The sequence below is a fragment of the Phyllobates terribilis genome, unplaced genomic scaffold, assembly GCF_046119375.1.
Source record: "Phyllobates terribilis strain yellow unplaced genomic scaffold, ASM4611937v1 Scaffold_7__3_contigs__length_470593459, whole genome shotgun sequence".
In the NCBI taxonomy this organism is placed as follows: domain Eukaryota; kingdom Metazoa; phylum Chordata; class Amphibia; order Anura; family Dendrobatidae; genus Phyllobates; species Phyllobates terribilis.
Window position 1 is genome coordinate 221,334,106 of NW_027362767.1, and position 19,885 is coordinate 221,353,990.

Below are 19,885 nucleotides of genomic sequence, written 5' to 3' on the forward strand. Positions count from 1 at the left end.
ATGGGTTGCACCTAAATGCCGCTTGTGTGCTGTCCATTTTTTTTTTTTTTTTTTTTTTTTAATTTTTTTTTTTAATGGACCCTTTGGTTTGAATGGTTGACTTGGCTCATAGACAAACAAGTCTTGTGCTTTTATTTTTTACTGGCACTCGGTCCAAAAAAAATAACTTGGACAGGTGAACAGACACCGCTCAACGTGGGAATCGCATCATCAAGAAGGAAAAGTAATTTTTGCAAAATTATGGAAATCACGTGATGGATAGAAATGTCAAGTGATGATAAAAAAATGAAAAAAATTTAGAAAACATCTGGTTTTATTCAGTATGAAGTATGAGCGCCACATCCCCGCACTTACATGTCTTGCCTCCTATCAACGAGGTCATTAATAGTTGTCTGAGGAACGTTCTGCCACTAAATGCACTTGGGCAAATCATCAAGATCCGCTGCTGGCAGCTTCTTTTGCAATTGCTGACTGATGACATCCCACATGTGCTCAATGGGTGCCAAGTCCGGAGATTCTGCACCTTATGATTTCACCTTTAGATCATGCAGGTCACTCACAGTATTTTTTGACCTTTTATATGCAATGAGTTTAGGTAAGAAAACGCAAACTTTTAACCTCACGATTATAAAATGTGTTGATGTTTTTACATTGCATTTCGCAATATTTTAATTTGTAACACTTAATACATTACTACAGGCGTTCATTGGCACTTTGCAAGCCCTAGAGAAAAGAAACATCTGGGAAAAAATCCAAGAAAATGCCATGGCTGGAGCATGCTGCATTTACAAAGAAAGAGAGAAAAATTGCAATTAACCCAAAACAACAACCGCAAAATGCCTCAAACAAAAAAAACAAAAACATTGTATGCAGTGTGCTTTATATTTCACTCTACTCTTTTTAAAGGGATGTTCTGGTTTTGGAAAACCCCATTCACCAAACTGTAGTTTTTCAAAAACTGTGCTTTGCTCACTCTTCCCGGGTCCAGCTCTGAGTCTTCTGCTTTCCAGTGTCTGTTATTATCTTGCCGCCAACATCGGCGGCTCAGCAGCCAATAAATGAGCTCACTGGCTTTTCCTGAGTTGACTGCATGAGCTGCTGAGCTCACTGATCGGCTTTCGATGTAATAACATTGCAGATAATAACAGACACCAGAAGCAGCAGCAGCAGTGACTCTGGACCCAGGGAAGGCGAGTAGAGAGAGGTTTTTTTTTTTTTTTTTTTTTTTTAAAAACTGCAGCCATGGGACTGGGGTTTTCTAAAATCGGAAAACCCTTTTTAATGTGATACTGTTTCTCCCAAAAAAGTTAAAGGGGTATTTGTGCTTCTGACATTTTATAACTTAACAGAATATTCCTTAAATAGCCAATAGATGCGAGACCTGTATCTATCTCAAGAACAGAAGTCCCAGATAAACAATTATCTTTTCCTGATCTTTTCATTTACACTGACTGTCAACATAGTTGGAAGTGAGTGAGCCATAAGGATTAATATATAAAGCAGACCTCTAAAGAGAATCTGTCAGTAGGATCGTCCCTCCTAAGCCGTCTATGTGGGCATGTAGGTCAGAGAAAGCTGAATAAAATGATGTCCTGATATCTGCAATCTGATATCTTATTGCCGAGAAATCTTCATTTCTCTTAATATGCTGTTAAGATCTATGGGCCGGGACATAAATCTCCCTGAGACTCCGCCTAGAGAGGTTATTGTACAGTGCATTGTGAAAGTATTTGCCCCCCTTGAACTTTTCTACCTTTTGCCACATTTCTGGCTTCAAACATAAAGATATAAAATTCTAATTTTTGGGGGAAGAATCAACAACAAGTGGGACACAATCGTGAAGTGGAACGAAATTTATTGGATATTTTAAACTTTTAAAAAAAATTCAACTGAAAAGTGGGGCGTGCAATATTATTCGGCCCCCTTGAGTTAATACTTTGTAGCGCCACCTTTTGCTGTAATTACAGCTGCAAGTCGCTTGGGGTATGTCTCTATCAGTTTTGCCCATTGAGAGGCTGAAATTCTTGCCCATTCTTCTTTGCAAAACAGCTCGAGCTCATTGAGGTTGGATGGAGGGCGTTTGTGAACAGCAGTTTTCAGCTCTTTCCACAGATTCTCGATTGGATTCAGGTCTGGACTTTGACTTGGCCATTTTAACAGCTGGATACGTTTATTTTTGCACCGTTCCATTGTAGATTTTGCTTTATGTTTGGGATCATTGTCTTGTTGGAAGATAAATCTCCGTCCCAGTCTCAGGTCTTTTGCAGACTCTAACAGGTTTTCTTCCAGAATGGTCCTGTATTTGGCTCCGTCCATCTTCCCATCAATTTTAACCATCTTCCCTGTCTCTGCTGAAGAAAAGCAGGCCCAAACCATGATGCTGCCACCACCATGTTTGACAGTGGGGATGGTGTTTTGCTTTTACGCCAAACATATCGTTTTGCATTGTGGCCAAAAAGTTCGATTTTGGTTTCATCTGACCAGATCACCTTATTCCACATGTTTGGTGTGTCTCCCAGGTGGCTTGTAGCAAACTTCAATGAGACTTTATATGGATATCTTTGAGAAATGGCTTTCTTCTTGCCACTCTTCCATAAAGGCCAGATTTGTGCAGTGTATGACTGATTGTTGTCCTATGGACAGACTCTCCCACCTCAGCTGTAGATCTCTGCAGTTCATCCAGAGTGATCATGGGCCTTTTGGCTGCATCTCTGATCAGTCTTCTCCTTGTTTGAGATGAAAGTTTAGAGGGACGGCCGGGTCTTGGTAGATGTGCAGTGGTCTGATACTCCTTCCATTTCAATATGATCGCTTGCACACTGCTCCTTGAGATGTTTAAAACTTGTGAAATCTTTTTGTATCCAAATCCGGCTTTAAACTTTGTCACAACAGTATCTCGGACCTGCCTGGTGTGTTCCTTGGTCTTCATGATGCTCTCTGCACTTGAAACAGAACCCTGAGACTATCACAGAGCAGGTGCATTTATACGGAGACTTGATTACACACAGGTGGATCCTATTTATCATTACCAGTCATTTAGGAGAACATTGGATCCTTCAGAGATCCTCACTGAACTTCTGGAGTGAAAGTAAAGGGGCCGAATAATATTGCACGTCCCACTTTTCAGTTTTGAATTTGTTAAAAAAGTTTAAAATATCCAATAAATTTCGTTCCACTTCACGATTGTGTGCCACTTGTTGTTGATTGTTCCCAAAATAATTAGAATTTTATATCTTTATATTTGAAGCCAGAAATGTGGCAAAAGGTAGAAAAGTTCAAGGGGGCCAAATACTTTCACAATGCACTGTAAATGAAAGGAGGCGTTACCAGCGTGAGACATGTAATGACTGACAGTCTGCTTTCCTCATCTCACACGGATAACTCCCCCTTTCATTTACAATAACCCCTGGAGGCAGATTCTCAGGGAGATCTATGTCCGGCCTGTAGATCTTAACAGCTCATTTACATATTAAGAAAAACGTGGATTTCTCTGTAATAAGACCTTGATATTTATGATCCGACATGTAATTTTATTCAACTTCCTATGAGGTACATGCTCATGTAGACTGCTTAGGAGGGTTGATTCTACCGACAGACTCCTTTTAACAAATACAGCGGGTGAAATAAATATTCAATACGTCACCAATTTTTTAAGTAAATATATTTCTAAAGGTGCTATTGAGATGAAATTCTCACCAGATGTCTGTAACAGCCCATCCAATCCACAAAGGCAAAGAAATCAAACCATAGATGTCCATAAATGATGTGTAATAATGAGAAATGACACTGGGAAAAAGTATTGAACACGCTTACTGAAATTTATTTAAAACTTAGTACAAAAGCCTTTGTTGGTGATGAAGCTTCAAGGCGTCTCCTGTATGGAGAAACTAGTTGCAGGCATTGCTCAGGTGTGATTTCGCCCCATTCTTCCACACAAACACTCTTCACATCCTGAAGCTCCCGTGGGCTTCTTCTGTGAACTCTGAGCTTTAGTTCCTTCCATACATTTTCTATTGGATTCAGGTCAGGTGATCGGCTCGGCCATTCTAGCAGCTTTATTTTCTTTCTCTGAAACCAATTGAGTTTCCTTGTCTGTGTGTTTTGGGATAATTGTCTTGCTGAAATGTCCATTCACGTTTCATCTTCAGCATCCTGCAAGATGGCAGCAGATTTTTATCAATTATGTCTCTACATTTGTCCATTCATCCTTCCTTCAATCATATGAAGTTTGCCAGTGTCATATGCTGAAAAACATCCCCACACCATGATGTCCCCACCTCCAAACTTCACTGTTGGTATTTTTGGGGTGATATGCAGTGCCTTTTGGCCTCCAAACATGGTGTGTATTATGGCATCCAAAGAGTTCAATTTTGGTCTTTTCTGACCAGACTATATTCTCCCATTATTTCACAGGCTTGTCTAAATGTTGTGGAACATACTTTAAACTTGCTTGACCATGCTTTTTGTTCAGCAATGGAGTCTTTTGTACTGAGCGTGCATACAGGTCATGGAGGTTGAGTGCATTACTTATAGTTTTTTCTTACACAATTGCGCCTGTTTATTCCAGGTCTTTCTGTAGCTCTCCACAGGTGGTCCTTGGCTCTTGGACAATTCTTCTGATAATTCTTTTCCCTCTGTCTGAAATCTTGCGGGAGCACCTGGTCGTGGCCGGTTTATGGTGTAATTATGTACTTTCCACTTCCTGATTATGGCCCTAACAGTGCTCACTGGAACCTTCAGTAGTTTAGAAATTCTTCTGTAACCAGTGTCATCAGTTTGTTTTGCAACAATAAGGTTGTGAAGGTCTTGAGCCAGCTCACTGATTTAACCCATCATGAGATGTCTCTTGTGTGGCACCTTGGTTCTGAGACACCTTTTTATAGGCCATCAGTTAAACCAGCTGATATTATTTTTCACTAAGTGGCAGGATTGCTTTCTAATAACTGATAGATTTCAGCTGGTGTCAGGACTTTCCAGGGCTTTTTTGCACCTCTTTCTTTGTGTTTAATACTTTTTCCTTGTGTCATTTCTCATTATTACACACAACTTAATTTATAGACATCTATGGTGAATTCTGTGCCTTTTGTGGTTTGCATGTGTTAACAACATCTGGTGAGAATTTCATGTCAATAGCACCTTTAGAAATATATTTACTTTGAAAATTGGTGATGTGTTCAATACTTATTTCACGCGCTGTATGAAATATCCAAGGGGGTTTCCCATTCTCCTGATAGATGGGGATCCCAGATAAGCCATAAATATCTAAGATATAAAAACTCCTTAACAGTACTGTCCTGTAAATAATTCACAATTTTTGTTTGCTTCGCAGGGAATAAGTGTCATTTTTAATGTTGCACTGGGACTATTAAAGGTATGTGTTTCTTAAATCACATCTGATACATGGATAGTAAATCCTAACCTGACTAACTAGATTTGGACTTGAACATACTTTTTTTTTGTTCCCACTGATACCTCACTTTTCCAATTCCTCCTAGACCTCTAAGGATGACCTGCTCCTCACAGATTTTGAGGGCGCGCTAAAATTCTTCCGTGTTCAGCTTCCAAAGAGATACCGCTCCGAGGACAATGCTAAAAAGTTGATGGAACTGGCCTGCAGCCTAAAGGTAACTTAATAACGGTCTGGTAGATGATGCTATACATCTCATGCTTGACCCCAGTGTAAAGGTAAAATCACGATAAAAAAATATGACGACAATATCTACCGCCTGGAACCTCCGGCGGCGAATATCTCCAGTAAGTTGGGGTATGTCATAAAATTCTGAAGGGCCAAGCACAATCTCATCGCTGACTGATTGATGCTTCGCTCATTGCCAGGTAAATCCACTTGTGATTATGAATTCCCCATCGTAGGATATTTTAGAGTTTTAATCTATTTGATGTGAAGAAGCACAAGTTGCCGAACCCAAAACTAGATATGTAGATTTACGCACTTTCACCTGACTCAGCCAATGTCCTACATCTCTCTTCTTCTCTCTGATTTTCTTCTTTCCGGCACATTACTGATCACGCAGATCTTTTTCTGTGATATCCTTGGTTCCTCTAGGGTTCCCCCCGACTATATGAATATGTTAACATAAGATATTTCTGCTAGTGCATGATCAGACAGCAAACCCATCTGTTAATCCATGATAACACAATTTCCAGGATACTTCCACTGTTCCGGATCATTGCATAGTCTCATTATGGCATCAGGGGGGAGTCCATTGTAGGAATCAGACAATGCTGTAAATACGGCGAGGAGCTTCTGCTAGAGCGATGGCGGATTTCATGTTAGCAAGTAGCTGCGGCTTATACTTGTAACCAATTACCTTCATGGGCATCCGAGGTTATTCTGTTACATCTAGCAAAATACCCTTTAATATATGCAAATGCCGCCGTAATGGATATTTAATTTAATAGGTTGCGATATTGGTACGAGCTTTTAATTGGTTGTGTAGGAAGAAAACACTAGGAAATGCTTCGTGAAAATCGCAGCTAAGAGCCTCCTCTCTAATAAGAAACTAATGGGAATGCAGCGATCGGTGACGTGAAGAAATATCTATGATCCTTTCTTAACATTAATATATGAAAATGGTGAAATTAAAGGGGTTGTCCACTACTACTCTAAGAAAATGTATTCTCACCTCCTGCCACGTGAGCGCTGCGGCTAATCAGCGGCCGCGATTGGTCTGCAGTTCTCACACTTCCTTCAGACGTCCTTCGGCAGGATTTATTTATTTTCCTCACTTATATAGCACCATTAATTCCACAGCGCTTTACAGACATTATCGGTACTGTCCCCATACTGGCAGTGTGAGCAAAGCAGCCCGTCACAGGTTGTGATGGGCTGCAGCGCTTATATGGCATAACAATGTCACACAAGTGCAAGAAGAACTTGCCGGAATGGTGCCCTTGCAGGAGTTTTCTTATTTTTCTCGAGGGGGTGCATTTAAAAAGGGGATGTCCAAGAAGAAGATGAATATACTTTGGAGACAATTCATCTAAGCTTTTTCGACAGAAAAGTGTTGAAAAAAGTTTTGAAAAGTCGGTAAGTTTTTGCACAACGTACTGTTGCGCCAGAATTTTGCGACTCTTGGAGTATTCGAGCACCTCTTAATGAATTCAGCACCTTGTCTTCCAGCAAGACTGGCGTAGAGCGAATGTGCACCATGTCAGTTTCAATGAATCAGCCCTTTAGTCACTGATTCATCAAAGCTTTTATGGCAGAATTCTTGCGTAAAAAGCTTTCGAGATGTAGCAACATTTTTGTACAATAAGGAGGAGTTCAAAAATTGTGCAATTTTTGGTGTTTTCACACCATTTTTACCCCGCTCCAACAAAGTGGACGGGGGGTCGTGGCTATCCTAGAAATGAAAAAACCTCTTGATCGCAGTTAAACTAAAAGCTTGTTGTTCATCTATTGCTACCATGCGAGTTGTAGGAGAGTCTCTAGAGTTTCTTAAATTAGGTAGAAGAGTATGAAATGAAATAAACATGGCTCCTCAAGGGCTCATGGGTGTAAAGAAACTTTTCTTGGTGTTTTGTTTACAGTCCTATCACAAATTCTCACTGCTGCTAAAGGCAATTAACTATTGCTGTGAATTGTATAACCCGGCCCTCATCACTGATTGGCTGTCGTCCGTCTCTTCTCCCTGCTTTACACTGACTTTTATTCAGATATGAAATAAAGACTGAATGCTTTTAAAGAACAGTGAGTGCAGCCTTCATTACTCTTTAAATCACTGATTGGCTTCTTTCTGTGTGCACTGTGCATAGGCAGTAAGCTGCTAATTAATGGTGTGGGCGTGGTTATACAGAGCAGTTGACTAGGAGGCACCAGACACCTAGTCCTGTAATGCTAACCTCCTGCTGATAAAACAGTGATTTTTTTGTAACAGGGACACTCAGCCCAGTAAGTGACACATCATTGGAATCAGGGTCTCTCTCCCTACATCATGCTGCTGTCTGATTACATAGCAAATCCTGCTCTTCTGTTCAATCATAAGGCTGTAAGGAAGAATAGGGAGCCGGGGCTTCGCTCTCAGACTCTCTGCGGTCAGACATTTACCGCCTATTGAAGCCCCTTTCATGCCGTGTTCTGCAGTAGTTCTCCTGCCCGGCTTTAGCTGTGTACCAAGATCTCTCGCTGGACTCAGTCGGCCCTCATATTAAAGGGGTCGCCTGGGATAAAACAACCCATTCAGCGAGATCGCTCATGTGAGCTGCCTCCGTAATCTCTGTTATCTCCAGATTTTACTACCTCCAGTAAAGTGAGCGATATTGGCAGCCCCATGTATTATCTCTTACATCGACTCTCCCTGAAAAGGATTACTTTTTGCTGTCGGCACACGGCACTTTCTAACAAATTAAGACAAAAATCCAATTGTTAGTAAGTAAACGGAGAATCGACAAGCCGCGTCCACAGCCATCGGAGAACCGTGCGGGATGTTTCTGTCTCTGCATTACGGAGGCTGGGTTCTGATCGCCTCTAATGGCCGATCCGTGCTGCTCCGCGTCCAGCATTTAACGCTCTGCCCCACCATCAGTCGCAGTAATTGTCGGCGTAGCTCTGTGCTCCATGCACGCTGTTAGTGAGGCCTTGCTATTCTGGAAAGTGGTTAATAATGCAAGAGGTTTTGTTTCCATCCAAGGATATCCTGTCTGTGCTCTCAGCATGCCCGGGGAAAGCTGCATTCTGTGGCAGCTCCTCTCTGCTGACTCACGCCTGTAAGTATCCTGCAGATTACTGCTTTCTGCCTCTTATCTGTGCGATTGCGGCTCCTTTTTCTTAGTTATCGGACTTTTTCACAAGCTTCTGGTATAGGACAATTTATAGCAGAACATAAAGTCCTGTCGATTTAGAGCAGTATGGACGTCGGTGACCACACGTCGGGCCCGTCCTCGTAGTCCTGCACCGAGATACTGTATAATGCATCTATTGAAGGACATTGCTGCGCTGATGACGCCCCGGGACAAAAGTGTGCAAACATTTCTGAAACTTTGGATTCAACTTTTTGCTTTAATGTTTTTTTTTTTTTTTTTTTTTTTTTTTTTTAATTAAGGCTATTGCTATTATTTGATGTAAACTACAGTATATATTATGAGCGGTTTTGCATTGCTACATCATGGGGGGGTGTCTCGCTTAGGATTCACTTTGATTAGCCAGATTAAAGAGCAGCTGTGCTTCTGACAAACATGGCCCTCCTGGGCCATCCATTGTAGGTTAGTGTATGTCTGCCCACTGTTTCTTCTGGCGCTAAGGGTATGTGCACACAACGTCTCTTAAGGCGCTGGTGAACCCGCCAAGGTTTTCCTACACAGACCTGCTTTAGTAAAAAGCTGGTGGTCTGTTGCCTGAAGTCTCTTCATTGGCAGATTTATCTTCATGATTGTTCATCTGACTTCTGTATTTCCCAGCTCCTCCGTATTTATGAACACTTGGGTCAGCTAACCATGTACTGTATGTGTTATTAAAGGGGTATTCCCATCTCCAAGATCCTATCCTAATATGTAGTAGGTGTAGTAATAATAGCAAATACCTCCCATTAGAAACATGGTATAGTTTTCCTAATTCGCGATGTCTCTTACCTCATGTGCAGGGCATTGCAGTAGCTTAGGTATCCATGGTTACGACCACAAGCAACTGTCACTTTCAGTGGTCGTAACCATGGATATCGAAGTTACTACAATGTCCTGCACATAGCGAATCAGAAGAACTATACTATGTATCTAATTAGAGGTATTTGCTAATATTATGAATACATCTACATACTGGGATAGGATCTTGGAGATGGGATTACCCCTTTAAAGAAGAAGTCGTAAACCGGTATCAGACTCCTGTTGGTGCGACCAAAAGGAATAGGGGGTTAAAATTCAGCGTACCAAATCCTTCTCTTTTTCCCCAGACTTTCTGTCATGGAAAGATTCTGTTTGCCAGAATACAAATTATTCAGCCCGCCCTGCTGGAGCTGTGTGTAGTCCTCTGATTACTCAGTTTTTATCAGATTTCCATAACCGCTGAGCCCAATGATTGGCTGCAGTGGTCACATCCACCGTAGTTGTGATGTCATCACTGCAGCTTGTAAACAGCACTAGCAGCAGCGGAGAGGCAGCTCTGGAGCAAAGCTTGGTATGTAAAGTTCTGTTGGTTATTTTAAACAGGATTAAGCTGATAGACTTTAAAAAATTATTTGCAGAAAATACCTTTTAAGCATTTTCATTCCTTGAAATTTGTGGTGGCCCGGGATCCTGAACCTCATCAGTGTTCTTTCTGACACAACCGAGGATGGTTTTCATTTACTCTCCCCTTTAATAATAGAGGGCTACAGTCTGGTGACGCAGAGTCTTTTTTTTTCTCTTCTGCATTATGTGTTGTTGTTTTTTTTAATATCTTTACTAGGCTAAAACAGCAGAAGTTTTTAGTGATTTGCAGTCCCTTTGTCCAATGCCCAGTACTCAAACTTTGCACCCATTGTTTCCTTGCTGTGCAAAGTTAAAAAGTGGAACCAACGAGAGCAGGTCAGTGAGACAGATGAGCCATTTCAACTGCCAATAGTTGCTCCAGAATATAGCTTAATGAATGTTAGCGGCAATCTGTCAGTAGGATCAATCCTCCTAAGTCATGTGTCTGGCATGTAGGTCATAGAAAGTTGAATAAAATGATACCTTCATTTCTGCAATCCGATGTGTTTATTCCCGAGAAATCCACGTTTTTCTTAACATGTAAATGAGCTGTTAAGATCTATGGGAGGGACGTAGATCTCCCTGAGAATCCGCCTCCATAATAATTTTGCCCTTTCACATTTTAGATTAGTCAGAAAAAGCTCAAAAAATACGAACGTGAATATCAAATGATGAGAGAGCAGCAAGCACAGCAGGAGGACCCGGTCGAAAGGTTTGAGGTGAGCAATACTATGTTTTTATAGTCACTTTTTCTTTCTTTTGTCCCTATTAAGCCCCTTGCTTATTATACTTTGACAAGTATTACCTTATTGATATGCACTAAAGCCTCAATCAGTCCCCAGTGAAGTTGTATACATTTTCCAGAATCCTAAGACACAACTTATTTCTTATATCCAATGGAAGAGTAACACGCTGTAGGAAAAATACTGAATGTAACTTTTTTTTGAAAGGTTATATTTAATTCATGTCAAATGCTTATTTGTCTCCATTAAAGGAACACTAAAAAAAAAAATATTCCCGCACTTCCTTCCTTAATTAATTATTTTTTATCCAGTTTTCTCATTACAGTCTCCTCCATGTGCCTCACAGAGTTTTCCTATTCAGTGTCCTGACTGTGACTGTAAAGCCCCCCCATAACACATTAGACTAATGTCAGCCCAAGCCGCCGATATCGACTCGTTTGGCTGACGGTCTATGGAGGCGCCTGTGAACTGATGGTTGGGGGAGATGTCCATCACTTATGTCTGATTTTGGACTGCCGATCGCATACTAGAGATAAGCCACCAGCCGATGTGTTCTCATACAGAACACGAGCACTTGGCAGAGCGAGCACTCCTGTGTATGGGGGAGTTGGCTGAGACGTCTGTCGGCCAATCAATCAGCCCAAGCATCATTCAGCTGAAAGTCGTCTATTACATATGGCCAGCTTAAGTCAAATGGCTGCAGCAAGAGCCTCCCGCCATCCTTGGGTGCAATAGGATAATAGATTTTTAAGCTTCTACCCCGCAAAAAACTTAAAGGGGTGCTTACATGAATACATCACCAGAACCACCATCAGTACATTAATACATCACCAGAACCAAGTTTTGAGTATTTGCGTTCTCTGCAAATAGGCTTCTACAGGATCATGCAGAAAATGCTGCAGACTAACCTTTAATCTGTTCACACACATCACAGGAATAGTTATGAAGAAGAAAAGATGTTCTGCTGTTGTAACCACCAGATGTGAATCTATAGTAAGAGTCGATGAATTGACCTAATAGAAGAGGCTTTCACTATATATACTGTATCTATAGACACTAAGTAAATGTGATCTGCATGTTACTTATTCCACATATCCTTGCCTGGGGTGGTTAATATGTACCTTTGGCATCTTGCTAATGTTTTTTCAGGTTGACTTCATGCCTAACAAAGCTTGGCACTTGGATTAATCTTTTTACCCCGAAAGCCTATCTGTACAAGGGAGACATGATATACAAGATATAACTGTACATATACCTAAGGATTAAGACCATTGGCAAATCCAAACTTTTTTTTTTTTTTAGCGTGAAAACAGACGACTCCAAGAGGCAAACATGAGGCTGGAGCAGGAAAATGATGACTTGGCTCATGAACTGGTTACCAGTAAGATCGCCCTGCGTAAGGACTTGGATAATGTAAGAAATGTATTTACCTGTCTGAACAGTCAGATGACACATGTATGTCTCCTTTCCGATATAGAAACATTACAGTAGAAATATTGGTACAATGACTTGTAACCTATAGACAGATATTCTGTAGAGCGGGGGTGCAGTATATTTTTGGGTCCATACTAAACCAATCCCAAGGGCCGCAAAACACTTAAATGGGTACTTAATTACCAAAACCACCATCAGTACATTAATACATCACCAGAACCAAGTTTTGACTATTTGAGGATTTGGAGAGATTCTTCTCCAAAAAATATCAGTGAACATACGCTAACTTCCACTGCGTCTTTGGAGCAGAAACTGAGCAGAATCTCGCAAAATCCTCATCATAATCTCAAAACTAAGTGTAAGGATTTTTAAGTTTTAACATAGCCATGAAGCACGTTTTAGATTTCTACATGTGTATAAGATCAGAGCCACCATCGGTACATAAATGCAGCACCAAAACCACCATCAGTACATGAATGTAGCGCCAGAACTACGTCTATACATAAATCACCAAGCTTAGTACAGCAATCAATTGCAGTATCAGGTCAGCCCTATATACAATTGTATCGTATGAAACTACAACTCCCAGTATGTCTTTATCAATGGTAAGGAGATACTGGGACTTGTTGGCCACTACTTTTACATTGATGCACTATCCATAGGATAGGGCATCAATGGCTGATCGGCACCCACCTTGATCAGTTGTTATCGGTGTCGGTGGCAACACCCGCCGGCCGGAAGTGCTTACTTTCGGAACTTTGGTTACTACACATACACTTCCCATTGAATTGAATAACACAAGACAATAAATGAATAGTGACTATGATGAATCAGGCCCGCAGTGGTTTACATCCTCATTTTCAAGATCTGTATTTCCTATGTCAATACTCCTCGCACTGTAGAGAGTTTGTTGCAGTGTGTCAGTGTAAGGCTCAGCTATGAACAAAACTGAAGGCACAGATTGTTTCTATTCACTACTAGGAAGCTGAAATAGTGAATGTAATATTAAAACACTATAGACAACCATTTTGGAGTAGCCAGGAACCGCAGCCGCCTATAATGCTACACATAAAGAATATGGATGATATCTGGATTTTTTTTATCTTTTTTACAGGCAGAAGAAAAGTCAGACGCCTTAAATAAAGAATTGCTGATGACTAAGCAAAAGCTGATCGATGCAGAAGAGGAAAAGAGGCGACTTCAAGAAGAGTCCGGGCAGGTAGGGGCTTCTCTAGCAACAGGGTGAGGACACGGCCTACGGTGACATTCAAGCATAAATAAGACATGTCACTAGGTCAGAAGATTACCATTTTTTTGCTCTTATTTTATTCCCACTGATCCGCTGATTATTCATTTTTTTGTTATTTAAAAATTTGTCTTCCAGAGATATGAGCCTTTTTTTTTTAGTGCTAGTTTTTGTCTTTATAAGGGGGTGTGGCTCAGAGTAATAAAACAGAGCAGACGAGAGACTCGCCCCCCGGGGATCATGTGAGACGCGCCCCCCGGGGGGATCATGTGAGACGCGCCCCCCGGGGAATCATGTGAGACGAGCCCCCCGGGGGAATCATGTGAGACGAGCCCCCCGGGGGAATCATGTGAGACGCGCCCCCCGGGGGAATCATGTGAGACGCGCCCCCCGGGGGAATCATGTGAGACGCGCCCCCCGGGGGAATCATGTGAGACGCGCCCCCCGGGGGAATCATGTGAGACGCGCCCCCCGGGGGAATCATGTGAGACGCGCCCCCTTAGACCAGAAAAATTAGCACTAAATTAAAAAGGTGACATCTCTGGAACCGCAAGGCAGATTTAATTAAAACAATAGCCAGAATACTCAGGGGAGCAGCAGGAATAACATAGAAGCATAAACTGGCCACTTTTGAGTTATTGACAGCTCCCCTCTAAATTGTTTCTTCTGAAATGCCCAATTATTACTGTCCAGCTAGTATGAAGCAGAGTTTCTCGTTTCCTAAGGGTCAGGGTGCCACCAGGCATGTCTTCAGGGCTACTTTTTTTGTTCGTTTAGTTTTGGCTCATTATAAAGTGTCACATCGCATTCGTTCTGGTGTCAGTACACCTATTAATGAGGCACGATGCATATTTGGTCATATAGCTACCTGGTGAAGTATAAGGGGCATCAGAGGAGAGAATGTCAGACAACTTCCTCTAAAGAAATCAGACTGTTCTCACCCCTCACTTGTATGTAGACGTGTAATGTGGTTAGTGAAGAGGATAGTGCATGCCAGCAAGATGGCACCAAAGTTTCCGCTACCTAGAAGTAGGTCAGTACAGCAAATCTCCCCACTGTGTGTCTAAATATACAGAACATGTAATAACCATAAAACTAGTTTTCATCCTGTAACCCCTACATAGACATCTGATCTTTGCTGATCGGGCCCCGGGGTTGCTTATGCAGAGTAGCTGCTGACCGGTGGAGCATTCCAAAAACCAGAGAATCAATAACAAAGACCGAGCCTGAAACATTGTGATATTTAGGTTACAGTCCTGGAGGATGTAACACTGCCCCTCTATGCATCCCATGTAAGACCTCATCTAGGATATGGGGTCCAGTTTTGGGCTCCACATTTTAAAAATGTTATTGGAAAGTTAGAGTTGGTTCCAAGACTGCAACGAGATTATTACACAAGATGGAAAATGTATCCGATAATGAGAGGATGGAAAAGTTGGGCTTGTTTAGCTTATTAAAAAGACGCCCAGAGGTGACCTCATTTACATGTGTGATCAGTACAAAGAAAGGACACATGATCTATTTTTTCCAAGGACTTCACAATAGAACAGCGAACATTCATTACTTAGGGAGGAAATTTGATTCCTTCATCTAAATAGGAAAGGGTTCTTTACAGTTAGAGCAGTCAGACTGGAATGCCTGCGGTAGTAGTGACCACTTTATAATCATTGGAAGAAGGACTGGATACTTTACTCAAAAAAAATCGGATTGTGGGTGATAAATAATCTAATGATGGAGAATGTGGGGCAGCACGGTGGCTCAGTGGTTAGCACTGTAGCCTTGCAGCGCTGGGGTCCTGGGTTCAAATCCCACCAAGGACAACATCTGCAGGGAGTTTGTATCTTCTCCCCGTGTTTGTGTGGGTTTCCTCTGCGTTCCCCGGTTTCCTCCCACACCCCAAAGACTGATAGGGAATGTAGATTGTGAGCCCCAATGTCTGTAAAGCGCTGTGGAATTAATGGCGCTATATAAGTGAGTAAAGTAAAAATAAATAAAATGTAGAACTGGTCAATGAAGGTTGACCTTGACGGACCTGTGTCTTTTCCAACCTATGTAATTATGAAGTCGGGCGAAATAAACAGAAAATAGCAAGACAGAAGAGTGGTTGGGGAGGAGGCCAGGTTGGTGAGGAGGCCAGTTCAGAACTCCAGATCTGCTGTCCAATGAGGGCCCCATATTGGTACATCGAATACAATATCTGATGCACAACTTTACACATTGGGAAGGTTAATTGGGTTGTTCACTACATTTTATGGATGTACAAATGGGTAATTGATGATGGTGAGAGATAAAATGAAAAACAAAATATTTACCTTTCAGACTGGCACTGCTGTCCATACTCTTTAATGTGTCCTCCACTGCTGTCCATACTCTTTAATGTGTCCTCCACTGCTGTCCATACTCTTTAATGTGTCCTCCACTGCTGTCCATACTCTTTAATGTGTCCTCCAGTGCTGTCCTGACTTCCTCTTCCGGCAAGGGATGCCAAGTGATTGCTGCAGTGGCCACGAGCACTCTCTGCAGCTGGCTGCCATGGTCACCTGATGCTCCCAACTGACAGAGGAAGTCAGAAGACCAGCGGTGAAAATAATGCACTTCTGGTCTGGAAGTTTAGTATGTGGTTTTGTTTTTTTTTTGTTACCTTCACCATGGGCCAATAGGTACATTAATAAAATGTAATGGCCAACCCCTTTAAGTAGGGCATTGGGATCTGATTGGCTGCCAAACAAAGCAGCTGCCCAGCTCTCCTGATTGTCAGTCTGGTGGATTCTAGCTGGGCGGCTAGGCGCGTTTCACATGTTCCTTACAACATCTCTGCCTGCACCGCAGAAGAGGCCGCCCCTGGCAAACCTGATCATTGCTGGAACATGGTAAGGTAGGTCTGTGAAAGCAGCTGGGTTATCACCTAGTGCGGGGCTGGCATGACCCAGAATTTCCCTTCTCCTGTCTGATATTGAAAAGAAAAATATATGTTTTTATAGCTGTTCTATATCTTTACGATGCACATAAAGTAATGAATTGATCCTTCGCTCTCCCGCACACTGTCCGGTATGAGTGCATTGTATGCCGGTTTTTCACCGATCTAGCACTCTCCAGAATTGTGGTAATCAAAGGTTTGTTTAATTTCCATTTACCGTCACGTTCAGATTGTATATCGACTTCTTTGTGAGGGTAACGACACTCGATGATGAGGTCAGATCAGCCAATGATTTGATTAATGGATTCCATTGAAACCACATAAAAGAGTAATTAAAGCCAAATACAACAGAAAGCCTTCAGTTAACCCAGTAATTCCTAGTGCAACCCAAATTTTAACTTCTATTCTCCTTAATCTTATTTTGCAGTTGAAGGAAATGTGTCGGAGAGAACTTGATAAGGCAGAATCTGAGATAAAGAAGAATAGCTCCATCATTGGAGATTACAAGCAGGTACTCCTATACTTCTTGTCAGTCTCACTTTCAGCATGTTCTTATTTGTGACTGTATGTCGTAGAGAAAAATTTTTAAAATCCATAAAGACCTCTCCGGAGAGTGAACAAATCACCCTCATATTGAATATATGGGATTAATTATAACTGGGGAAGTGTGAAACTAATTATAATTGGGGAAGTGAGAGAAAGCTGACATTTCAATCTCCATTGACATAGGCCCTTTCGTGAACTGGTAATTACAGCAGAGATTTGCCCTGAGACCTAGTCACTAAGTCTAGGATTCATATACATAGAGGCGGAGAAGTACAGGGTTTTCCTCTGTTCAAGGGATTGTCTTAGATGCTTTGGAGCCAATGGTCAATGATCAATATTGGGGTTTGCATTGTTCCAATATTCATGGGAGATATATTTTTTGCATGGTAGCGAAGGGACGAATATAAGGCATTTACGCGCATCACCGTAAGGCCTTTCTAACATAAACCTAATATCAAAAAGATGGATGATGCTATCCATGCCATGTTTCATCTCTATAAAAAGGCAAAATCGTGATAAGAGAGATGACAATGATATCTCCCGCCTGGGGCCTCCAGGAGCGAAGATATCCTGAAAGTTGGGGATCTCATAAACTTCTAAAAGACCTAACACATCCAGCAACCAGCCCCCACATGAGCTCACCAATGGGAGGTATGTGAGTGTAACCTTGTTTTAATAAAAATCAGAGTTTGGGTTTGTGTCATTTGTCAGTTCTGGAAGGTACATGCTGCTGTAGTTCTGTCACTTTTCCTAAGGATTACCTCCCTCCCCTAATCTGTGAGGCATTTCTGTGACACAGGTTTGGTACTTTTATTCTATGTGATTTTACATACGGTATTGTTTTTTCCCCATTTTGTAACATCTTTATGAAAAGTATACAAACACTTCCTACCTTTCTGGATTAAATATATAAAATTTAATAGCTCAGTGTCCAATCACCCTGTATAAACGATTGGTGGCAGCAGCTAGTAGTTCCTTTTGTTATTGTGGAGTTGACAGAGACTACATTGGGGTATATGTATATTCAATTTGTTGGAATCAATGGTGTATATACCATACACTCACTGTGAGTTCCCCAATAACCGGCCTAGTAGGGGTAACGGCCGCTTCCATCATTCGTCAGTCAGTTGCGTAACTGACCTGATGATTGGAGGCTGCGGAGTTGTGTCCCCTGACAAACTGGTGTCAGCGATGGGATCATTGCACTTTATGGGGAAAAGTACTGGGACACACTTCTTAATTATTGAATTTAGGTTTTTCATTCAGTCCCATTGCCCCAGTGTATATAATCGTAACCCTCGCTGTGCCGTCTGCCTTTACTAACACGTGTGACAGAATGGCTGGGGGTGAAGAGATCACTGATCCCAGTGTGGTCCTTTAGGATGTCACTTTTGTAAAATGTCAGATCACCCTAAAGATTGGAAATGTTTAGGAACTGCAGCAACTTATCCACAAAGTGGAGACCATGTTACTTTAAAGAGCGGGGTCACCGATTGCTGAGGAGAAGAGGGCAGAAAACGCTTTGCTGACTCACTAACTGCAGGATCCAAACCTCCTGTTTTTCAGGGGTCAGACGAGACCCCTTTAGTTCAAGTGTAGGGAAATCTTGATGCTTCATTTTGCCAAGGAACTTTAGACCATTGTAGCTTCCAGCTTTGTGGGAACAGTTTGCGGAAGGCCCTTTTCTCTTCCCCATGACTGTGCACAAGTTCCATAAAGATATGGTAGAAGAACACAACCTGCTGCACAGAGCGCGGACCTCCGCCCCAATACCTTTAGGATGACCTAGGCTGGAGATTGTGAGCCCGTCATCTCCCCCACATCAGCGTCTGACCTGGCCAGTGCTTCTTCTTGATGAATAAGTAAAAATTCCCATAGACAGCTCCAAAATGTTTTAGAAAGTCTTCCCAAAAGAGTGGAAGTTGTTACAGCTGCAAAGGGACCAACTTCATATGAATGTCTATGTATACAGGATGCAAAGTCATAAAAGCTCCTGTAGGGGGGGTAATGTGGAAGAGTCTCGGTATTGTTCTCCATATAGGGTACTTATTAAGAGGAGGAGTAGTGAGCATACGGTTATACACGTTCTCACTTCAATTTCCCAGATATTATAACCAGGGCTGTGGAGTCGGAGTCTGTGTCCATTTTGGTGGAGTCGGTATAAAATTGACCGACTCCAACTCCTAAAATATATAATAAATTGGGTACAGTAGTTCAGTGCAGTTTGTGGGGAATATTTTTTCATAAGATTTTGGGAAAGTTCTGAAATGTCCTATAAATGTCTGTCCTATTCCTGATCTAAGGGTCCGGACTTTTAGCTGAGATTAATCTTTTCGACAGTAAAGTTATCACTTAAACATGAGCCGAGTATGAGGGAGTCGGGGTCTTGGAGTCGGAGTCATCGAAATTGAGGAGTCTGAGTCGGCGGATCGGCTTACCAACTCCACAGCCCTGATTGTAAGGCTTAGCGACTTTATGTATAACATATACATTTTTTTTAGCTCATCGCTATTTTCTGTAAAGCCAAAGCCCCCCCTGCTTAGCTTGTGTTTTTTTGTTTTTCCTTTCTTTGTCCCAACCTCATACTGCTCCCGTCCATTAAAATTGGATGCTATTGTATGAAATTTGCTGAGTTTTGGCCTTTATTATTTATTCATACCTGTGATATACATTAAAGAAGGGAACTATTGTATGGCAAAATTTGTTGTGACATTTTGTAATAAAGAAAATGCGCTATCCCCTAACAATGTGCTCAATTTGTGTTTCTTTATAATTTATTAAACGTAATCTCTGTATTAATAAATCATTTCATAAGTT

At 41.7% G+C, this 19,885-nt stretch overlaps 1 protein-coding gene across 1 annotated transcript in view; it reads left to right on the plus strand.

Moving 5' to 3' along the window:
• RABGAP1 (RAB GTPase activating protein 1) overlaps positions 1-19,885 on the plus strand; it is a 129,547-nt gene that overhangs the window by 90,336 nt on the left and 19,326 nt on the right. The window contains exons 18-23 of the mRNA XM_073639747.1: positions 5,330-5,371; positions 5,496-5,624; positions 10,809-10,901; positions 12,228-12,338; positions 13,474-13,578; positions 16,950-17,033. Of these exons, the coding sequence (XP_073495848.1) occupies positions 5,330-5,371; positions 5,496-5,624; positions 10,809-10,901; positions 12,228-12,338; positions 13,474-13,578; positions 16,950-17,033 (564 nt within the window). The remainder of the gene's footprint in view (positions 1-5,329; positions 5,372-5,495; positions 5,625-10,808; positions 10,902-12,227; positions 12,339-13,473; positions 13,579-16,949; positions 17,034-19,885) is intronic.